The sequence below is a fragment of the Scaptodrosophila lebanonensis genome, unplaced genomic scaffold (assembly GCF_003285725.1).
Source record: "Scaptodrosophila lebanonensis strain 11010-0011.00,11010-0021.00 unplaced genomic scaffold, SlebRS2 tig00000085-arrow-pilon, whole genome shotgun sequence".
Taxonomy (NCBI): domain Eukaryota; kingdom Metazoa; phylum Arthropoda; class Insecta; order Diptera; family Drosophilidae; genus Scaptodrosophila; species Scaptodrosophila lebanonensis.
In genome coordinates this window covers 1,243,979-1,253,702 of record NW_022060564.1, presented here as the reverse complement: position 1 = coordinate 1,253,702, position 9,724 = coordinate 1,243,979, and the positions used below count along the sequence as shown (strand labels likewise).

At 39.3% G+C, this 9,724-nt stretch overlaps 2 protein-coding genes across 2 annotated transcripts; both read right to left on the bottom strand.

Annotated features, from left to right (window-relative positions):
• Window positions 1-1,097: 1,097 nt before the first annotated feature.
• Window positions 1,098-1,777, bottom strand: LOC115626510. The gene has a single exon (XM_030521898.1). The coding sequence runs from the start codon at window positions 1,669-1,671 to the stop codon at window positions 1,165-1,167; it is 507 nt and encodes a 168-aa protein (XP_030377758.1). The 5' UTR covers window positions 1,672-1,777; the 3' UTR covers window positions 1,098-1,164.
• A 2,209-nt stretch (window positions 1,778-3,986) lies between these two features.
• LOC115626481 (monocarboxylate transporter 14-like) lies at window positions 3,987-6,469 on the bottom strand. Its single transcript, XM_030521868.1, has one exon. It carries the CDS (start codon window positions 6,346-6,348, stop codon window positions 4,150-4,152), a length of 2,199 nt encoding a protein of 732 aa, XP_030377728.1. The 5' UTR covers window positions 6,349-6,469; the 3' UTR covers window positions 3,987-4,149.
• Between the last annotated feature and the right edge of the window lie 3,255 nt (window positions 6,470-9,724).

The window sequence follows — 9,724 nt, the reverse complement described above, 5'->3', positions numbered from 1 at the left end:
ATTATTTAATATTACCCGTCTGTGTGCGAGGCAGTGCGATGAGGCGTTGTTTGGTCTAATCCTTGTACGAGCATTAGACATGGAATTTAATTTAGTTGAGCTCAGCTCCCCCCACCCACCAACTCATGCCGGTCCACTTCGTTTTCGCACTGTTCCTTTAGGGCGTATGTGTGCCAAATGCCTCATGCCTCATGCTGGCAAAAATTGTGTGCCGTCGACAAATCTGTCAAACTTACTGCCGACTTTCGGGCGCTTTTAATTCAAATGAAAACCATAGTACAATAGCCGAGCCCAGCCCAGGCCGCTCTCCTGTTTACTTGCATGCACTTCGAGCATACACGTACGTAGTACTAGATGGGGTCTGCAGGATAATCCAACTTTGATTAAGTAATTTCAACGTCAGTTCGTAATAAGTACGTAATAAGTTTGGTGTTGAAATCCAAGTCTCAGCCATTTATTCCCATGTGCCAGTTCCTGTTGTTCGGCTAGCTGTTGGGGGCGTAGCGCTTGGGTTAAAAATTACGTCAATTCTGTGGTGGAACTACCCTAAAAGGCCTAAAGACAATAGATGGTACATGCGAGCACGGTCCTTGTTCTTTGTTTTGATTTTTCAAGCATGTGGAATTGGTGCAATTACAATAATTACAATAATTATGTGCCAAATGTTTATTCATGTGGAGTTTGCATAATTGATTGGAATTTTAATGGTCGCATTACGAAGTCTGAAGTCCGACAATCGGTCATACCCATTAACATAAATGCTTTGAACTTGGCTGGCCTATTTAAAGGGAAAGAGGTTGCTGATTTATTTATTTTGTAAATCAAAGTAGATCTTAAAAAGGGCCCTTGATGTTTTGATCGGAAAACACAAGAACAACAAACACACTTCTCGATTAGCAGAGATGGGAATAAATATATTTGATTTTACCTTTATTAAACATTGGCAATTCAGAGATTTCTAGACCTCCTTTCTGCACTGGTGTTTCGCAATCAATTTGCAAAACTCAGCTGTGTAAGACATTCCGTTTAAATATTGCCAACTGTTTGTTAGTATTCTATTTTTCGAACGATAATTTATTCCTTTTTAATGCACAGTACAAAGGCATTTTGAAATGTACATGCACATACACCCACACCCCCCCAATTCGTACTCGAATGCCTTGGCTAAGAGCCCCACATACCTTTTAACCAGTAGCTAGTAAACGCCAAAATACATTGGAAAATCATAAAGTTCGCATTGTACGATAATCCCAGGAAGAATGTATCGTGTATATCGATGCTGAAGAAGGTCATCACCCGCCTGAACACGGTACTAGAGATGATAGCTATCATGGGCAGTAGACGCTCAATGTGACGCCAAAGAGGTGGTTCCTCCGGACGTTCTCGAATGATGACCAGAGATGGGGCCAAGTGTGCCCGTTCGAAAATTATGTTGTGTATACCGTCACCGACACCATCCAGGACATTGGGAGCTCGTGGTCGGTCGGGTCTATCGAGGCGACGCCAAATTTCCATCTCTGGCACCACGGCGCGGATGAGTCCGCGTTCAGGGTGCCGATCAAGGATATTGATGTTCTGGATGCGTTCATCCAAATTGTTGTGGGGGGCATTGGGTGGCTCTCCCCCAGGATATAGGTATGCATTAACAACTGGCAGTACTTGATCGTTCATATTTAATCTGTGTCTTGCACTGGAATTTTGCTAAACAATTAAGTGGTTCGATACAAGTATGTATATATTTTTTTTGTTACTTATTAAAAAAGTAAACGGAAAGATGTTTCATTGAATTTAAGAACCTAAACGAAATCCTGTGAATTGAGGGGTGTTTTGTGTGATGTAAAAAGCAAAGAACTATTGCTGGTGTCAATTGTTAATTGATTGTTTTTATTTGTAGTATGATTGATTCATAAAATATTAAAAGGCATTAGTACAGCAAATTAACTTTCATTAGCGGCTGTGTTTAGGATACTTGAAATCTTCATTGCTGGTATTTATTTAATTTAGTGAAGCTGTGTAGATCTACCATAATGAATTCTCTTACCCCCAACGCAATTATATGTCTCTGTCTAAGATATTCCGACACCTACATATAGTATGTGTACATAGTATATCTTTGAGTTTTCCAAATGATTTTATAATTTAATGAATCGCCTACAAAGCATGCTTTTTAATGAAGCAAAAAGGCAATTCTTTGAGAGACAGAGAAACAGGGAAACACTATTAAGAGTGAAGGGAATCGCTTAAATGCAAAACTCATTAAAATAATTGCAAAATGCAAAAGTATAACAAACTGACTGAAGGCAAGTCTGTCGGGCGGCACAGCCAACATACACTCATTAAACCAACCATAAATAATTAACAAAACAATTTATTTTCAAGGATATATGCAGGCAGGCAGTGAGCCAGCCAGCCAGCCAGCCAGCCAGTCAGTCAGTCCAGGCTGGCGGCAGCAGGCTCTGTCTATAATTGCGCCGCATTATCCAGTCACAGAGAGAATGCATTTCATGCGCTCTATGAAAACTTCAAAGCTCATTTATGTGCGCTTCCACATCGTCGTCCTCGTCATCATCACAATCATAATCATCCTAATCATCATCGTCATCAGACGGAAGATGAAAAGCCAAAAAACATGTACATACCAGCAAGCAAGCAAACAAACAAACAAACAAACAAGCAGCGGCTAAGAGTCAACAAAACGTGTTTGCTGCAATGATGACGGGGGACGGTGCGGGGTTAAGGCTACTGATGCGCGATATCTGAAAACACTTAAGCCTGCCACCACGCACATGCATATGACGCATACGCAACGTTGGCGCCGTTTGGACTGCGCCCGCAGATGTGTGTATGTATTTGTGTGTGTGTGTGTGTAGTTTGCCAGTCATTAAAAGTAAATAACCTCAAAGCAAGCGTTGTGGCACTTGAACCACGTCAAAGCTGCTGATGGTTTCAGCTAAAAGAAATGCCCCCTGATGTCGTCTCCTCATCAACTCCATCCTCATCCTCATCCACATCGTCATACTCATCGAGTTGGTCGTCATGGTCGTCAAGTGGGTTGCTGGTGGCCAGTAAGCCCACACGTGTGTGCTTGAGTTGTACTTGTTGTTGTTGTTGTGTGCCATTTGTCCGCAAACACTTGTAATTAATTGCGCATGGGTGGCAAAAGTCAGTGGTGCAGTGGCTCGGACTTGGTCAGCTAAAGGTGTGCATGTGGCATATTAATGGCGGCTCCACGTGCGGGATGTTAAAGGTTAAATGGAATAGTCCATGTTTAGCCCGAGCTTTGGATCACGTTGTTATAGCTAAGGAAAAACTCTAGCTATATAATACCTGAAGATATTCGGGTGTTAACTGCTTTGGGATGCAGGGTTTTCTCAAATTCGTGAACAAACCATAAATCATAAATGGTTTTCTACTTAAGTGCATGCTTGTAATTGTTTTCAGGATACCAGGTCTTTGGTTATAAACGTAGATATTAAATGCTTTTAGTATAACTGTCTTTGTTTTAGTCTAAAATTCTTAGCTATTTAATATTGAACGGACAAAGCATATATTCTGAAAGATATACTTGTATGTTGGATTAAATAAATTATAATACTTGGAATAAAATCTTTAGTAATGCACTTTAAAAAGCTTTTAACCAATATGATCTTTTTTTACCCATTTAAATTTGATTGTTTAAGACTAGATGAGCTTTGTAATAACTGCGACATTGAGTGCCATTTCTAGTTAATTACTGGTAATCTTTTGCTATAAAATTCCAAAAGTTCAGATAAAGCTCCATTAATTCGAAGTATTTTTCATGCTGATATCAAAAGAAACATTCCATTGTATTGGAATATATTTTTCGAACTCTTTCGGCTTTTTTCTATCACCTCTCATCTTGGCTGATTATTAATACAAATGATATTTATTTGTAATGTTTAAAGTTTTTGTTAATATTTTTTTGCTGATAAAATTCAAGATCAGCTTCTTTCAAATCTGTACACAACTTTTCGTTTTCATATAATAGTTATTAATCCAATCTTATTCCACATTTTTGTAGTTATATAAATAATTATAAACTAAAATCAAGTGCAGCGATTAGATAGAATTTGATTAAAAACTTTCCCACTACAACAATATCTATGCAGGCTTTGTTTTTGTAACGATCTAATGCATCGGCTTAGCTTTCTTCATCTTAGCTCTCTTACTTCCACAAAACTCAATTATATACGAACAGACTCCAGACAGGGCTATAAATATGCCCGCACAGTAGAAGGAGTCATCCCACCTGAGCGTATACTCATAAATGGCGCCTGCTGCGGGTGGCCCAGTAATCATTCCAACGCCTTGCACCAGGAGTATTAATCCATAGGCACAGGTGAAGTCCTCCAGATCAACAATAATGACCAGAATGCTGGGTGTAAAGGAAATGGAACTGGCAAAGGTGAATCCAAATAGGATGCACATGGCCATTAGGCCACTATAGTTGGTCAGCAAGATCGGCATGAGGAATACAGAAAGACCACAGCCGAGCATGCACAAGGAGTAGCATATGTTGATGTTCATCCAAGAGAGATCGCCCAAGTAGCCCAAGCCAATCATGCCTATGGTCTGGGCGATGCCGATGGCCGAAATCATAGCCGCACTCACACTGACCTCATAGCCGTGCTGCTTCATGTACTCGGGCAAGTAAAGATAGGGTATAATGAACCAGGTATACAAGAGCAAGGTCGATAAACTGAAGAGCGCAAATTTCAGATCCAAAAAGAGCGAGAAATCAAAAATAGATTTGATGGTGTCCATGAGACCATAATACCAGTAGGTACTATCATCTAACTTAGGTTTATCTGTGCCGATCGTTGACTTGTGGTAGATGTTTGGACAAGAGGAGGTGCGAAGGCAGTTGCGAGGTTGAGGATGCAAGTTGGAGCTATTTGTTGAAATGGCGTGCCTCAGCTTGGAGCGATTTGCGTTACTCCTAGACTTCCAAACCAGCTCAGGGATGCGAATCAAGGTAGAACCTCCTAGCAGCAAAAAAGTCTCTTCTTTATTGGATATGTCTAACGCATTGCAGCGCAAGTGGCTGACCTCCTTATGAGAATGGAATATATGGTTGGATCTAAGGAACTGCTTTCCCTCTCTGTGCGCCTGGGTGAAGTAGCTTTCCACAGAAGCGCCCACACGTGGTGGCAGTGAGTTGGAATGACTCCTTGGGATTTCCCAAAATAGTGATGTCGATGATATAGATGACAGATTTGTATTCGACGATGCTTTAAAGCCCACACTTTGTTGATTCTTAGGGTCATGCAGCCAGATCTCGCTGTGGTAGAGTTTAGGGCTCAAGCCCAGCGAAGCCACCTCTTGTTGGTTAGCCGTAGTTAGTAAGCTTTCCAGTAAAGTGCTTTTCGTAACACTCACTCCGCATTTTGTTTTCTTTCGGCGATTTTCTTCGATGAGCCAGTTCGGATCACGCATCAGGGCGCCACAAACGCACATATTAAACGTCGTAGCACCAATTATGAGTGTGGCGCCTCGCCAGCCATATGCATCGATGAGGTACTGCGTCAGGGGCGCATACACAAAGGTACCGATGCCGGTGCCAGAGGCGCCAATGCCAGTGGCAAAGGTGCGCTTCTTGTCGAACCAAAAGGATATGGAGACGACAGCCGTCACATAGCCAATGCCCAGGCCCAAGCCGGAGATTAAGCCAAATGTCATCATAAGCATTTCAATGGAGTTGCAAATAGACGAGAGTGCTAATCCAAAGACGGACACCACACCGCCAAAGATGGTCATCTTGCGACAACCATACTTATCCACCAGATTGGACCAGACGGGACCCATGAGCAGGGGTACCGAAAAGAATAGCGAACCAATCCAGGCTGTCTTCGATGGGGACTCGCCAAAATAGTGTAAAAGCTCTGTGTTTATCAGACCATAGGAGAAAGACAGGCCATCAGCAATAAAGGAGATCACCAATGAGGCGAACACCACGACCCAACCATATCCGCCATCGGGCGCCTTCGGAAATGTATTTTTCATCGAAATCGAATCCGTGGCATCATCCGATCTCATTAATTGTTGCTGCCCGCTGTCGCTGCTCGTCAGGCAGTTTTTTGTGCTATTCCGGACGAATCGATTGGGAGTGCCGTAGTGCAGATTCTCGATCGATAGATGGGAGAATGTTATCTCTGGGAATAGATCGGGCTGGGCTAATTTATTTGGTGGCAGTGTGTCATATTTTTGACTGGGCACTCGATTGACGACGCTGCCACTCTGCTCTTGATTGTTGTCGCCTTGATTATTGTTGTTGTCGGCTGTGGCAGCAATATTGTTGTTGCTCTTACTGCTGGTTAACTTGGCCATTTCGAATGCAGTGGAACGTCAAATTCGTTGCACTTCACAAAAGTTATAATTTCAAGGGAATACTTTTGTATTTCTTCAATATTTATAAATAACTTTTAATTGAAACTGTCTGTTAAAACTCCTCAACATTGTGTTGACCAGGTTGTTTATTTTGCGAATAATTGAATTTATTACTATTTATTTATTATTTTATTTGCACACGTAACTGTTTAGTTGCACGATTGATTTGTTTTAACTAAGAATTAATCATTCAGAACAATTAAGTATTAATCACAGAACATAACAGACTATTACGAAGATTATGGCCATGCTGGAAAAATTCTTTATTAGCAGCTTGACATTGATTTAGAAAAGCTTCATGCATTTAATTTTGTAACAAATCGGACACGGTCTGGCTTTGTTTCATATTTTACTTTAAGTAAACAAATAAATATTAATTTTTTGGGTCGTAATATGATTAACAGAATGACTCCTAAAGAACTCTTATTAAAGAAGAATTAAAGAATGCTACGAAAACGAGTTTAAACTTAATATGTTGACAATTTTTATTTCGGAAATTTTATGCTAACGGTTGAGGGAGTGAAAAGGCGTTCAAATCTACTGAAAAGATAAATTGCAAAACTTTATGATTTATTTTACCCATGCAATAGAGCTTAAAGGAATGATCGGTGAGTTCTGCAATAACTTGCAATATTAATAAGCGCTATTTGGACAAATATATCTAAAGGAATTAGTATGCCTGAACAAAAGGAAACGATATGAGTGCTGTGTTTGTATTTGAAAAGGGAGAAATAATATGTCAATGGTACAATAGCTTTGGTGCCATTTCGAGTCTTCATCAATTACTTAAACTAATTTATTATTTATAATAAAAAGTTTCAGTAAATAATATTAATAAATACATTTTATAAACTACAAAAAAACATCAAAATATATGGGGATTGGAAACCAGATCGTAAAAGGACTACCCTTTTTGTTTTACTCTCCTATCTCAAAATCCCAGCTTTTTGGTTGAAAAAAATCTGAACATTTGTTAATTTTCAGACATTTTATTGAAAGAAAGTTTTCAAAACTGTTTGTAACTAAAATAGTAGGTTTTGTATAAAATCTTCTCATACTTATGAATAAGTTTCAATAATAATTTCTTTGTTTTTATACCCTGTATCCAAAGGGTGAAAGGGTATACTAGTTGGACACTCGACTGTAACCCTCACATCTTTTGTATGAAATTGTAGTTCGTTACCCAAAGCTGTGCCTTCAATTGTACGCTCTGCCGGCTCTGAGTGCCGGCTCTCAGCATTGGCGCTAACCCGTGTCCCCATTTTAATTGTACTTGGAACTGTCGACTTCTAAACGAATTTAGCATAATTAATTGCCGTGTCTCGTCGAAATGTGTGCAAATGGTGCGTCCGCAGCGCCACGGGGCCCCGACTGACGACTGACGACTGAGGACAGACGACTGACGACTGAGGACAGACGACTGACGACTGACGAATGATGAGTGGAACGACGACACGTTGCCTTCTCGACACCGCCAGCAATGCAGCAAATTCTTGCTCTTGTTTAAAACATAATGCCATTGCGCCACGCATTAGCCATGCAAGTGAGTGAGTGGCTTGTCGCCAGGGTGTTCTCATTAGCACTGCTCAAGTGCATTTCGCCCTCGGGGAACTATTTAGCAAACACAACAACAGCAGCAGCAACAACAAAGACTGCACCGACTTAAGGCAGAGAACAGTCAGTCAACGATGCATTTGTTCGCCCCAAGTGCGCAATATACTCGTAAATACGTATAAGAAACGACAACGGCTGGGTACCTCTGTAATTTTTTTTTTTGGTCTATTATTGTTTTGATTCGAGTGGAACCTATTTAGGGGTAGAGTTTGCTAAAGATAATGCGGCTTTTTCGACAATTTATAATTGCAAAAAGCAAGAAACTTAAATTTTTCTTTAATCTTAGGAATCGCATGCTCTCAGAACCCAACAATCATTTATTTTAGAATAAGATGTGCAAGATAGATAGTAAGGAAGATATATGTACTAAATCTATGGAACAGAAACCTATAATGTGGCCCAAAAGTTTTTGATATAATTTTCAAAATTTGTGTTAGAGCTATTTGACCAACTTAATGCCTTAACCAAATCATTTTATTTGTCGTAATTGTCCGGGTAAAATAGATTGTTACTCATTTTAATTCTAAGCAGTAATTATGAAGCAAGCCCCTCTGATTCTATAAAGCTTTTACATTCTTGATCCGTATGAATACAGACATCGCCCATATTAATCGAACCAGGTACGTAGACTCTTCTTATCTCTAATCGAGGTTATTTCATTTTTTATTCCTATCATGTACTAAGCTAATGTTATATTTAGGAATGTGTAGGAAGAGATTGACAAAAACAATATTTCGGTGACACTAACACGAGCTTTCAAATAATTTAATTTTTATTTATTTGCTTGAATACAAACAAAGCTAATGCTCTCTTTCTCTCTAAGTTCATTAAAAGGTTATCTAAATATTTCAAAATTTGGCTGTTTAGAATATAAGTTACCCAACAAACTATGAATCATGCGATAATTAAGCTTTTTACTGCGTTGGAATAGCTAAAATTAAAATTTTATGACAATTTATAAACAAAACACAAATTAAGTTACTCTCTAAACTATAAACTCTCTAAATGAGAGCGTAAAGTGGCTAGACATTTGATAAGCAGCACCTCTTGAATTGCTGACAAAATCGGAGCATGTGTGACCCGGAAGTGCGACACTGTTGTTCTCAATATCTTATCAATCGAAATAAAGCTTTTTTAAACAAACCCTCTTTCTATTTAAGTTGATGAAACAACTTAAGCAGAGCTCAGTGTTTCAACGACAGCGGAACTGTTGGCTACAAGCTCCTATCCGTAAACCGAAGTAAAATGGAAAAAGTTTAAGTGTTTATTTTCAATGGCAATGGCACAGAATCAATGGCAACGAATCGGTAAATCAAATATGCTAGAACATACATTATAAGCCTTTTAAAATGAATCTTTTTTCTTTGAATTGCAATTAAAAAGATTAGCGAAGCACTGTTTTATTATGATGTGCATTTAAAATTTGCTAAATTTTAACACATTTCGGGAAATGTATAATTCCAGTCTTGCCTATCTGACGTGGCGAAGGAGAACAAACGTGGAATCTACTGCTATCAACTTTATGAGCCCACAATAAAAAATGCTATCATTCTGGAAGTACAACTCAACCAAAAGATGATTCAAATTAACAGCGGAATTGGAAGAAATTATTTAAATAAATATACAATTCGTGTTGTATCGCGTTTGTCAGTTGGTGAAGTTTCTCCAAACCCAGCCAATGAGCCATTGGTTGGGTTTGGAG

What these genes read in the sequence shown, in the direction of transcription:
- LOC115626510 (XM_030521898.1), bottom strand. Translation starts at nt 1,671, where the DNA reads ATGAACGATCAAGTACTGCCAGTTGTTAATGCATACCTATATCCTGGG.
- LOC115626481 (XM_030521868.1), bottom strand. Translation starts at nt 6,348, where the DNA reads ATGGCCAAGTTAACCAGCAGTAAGAGCAACAACAATATTGCTGCCACA.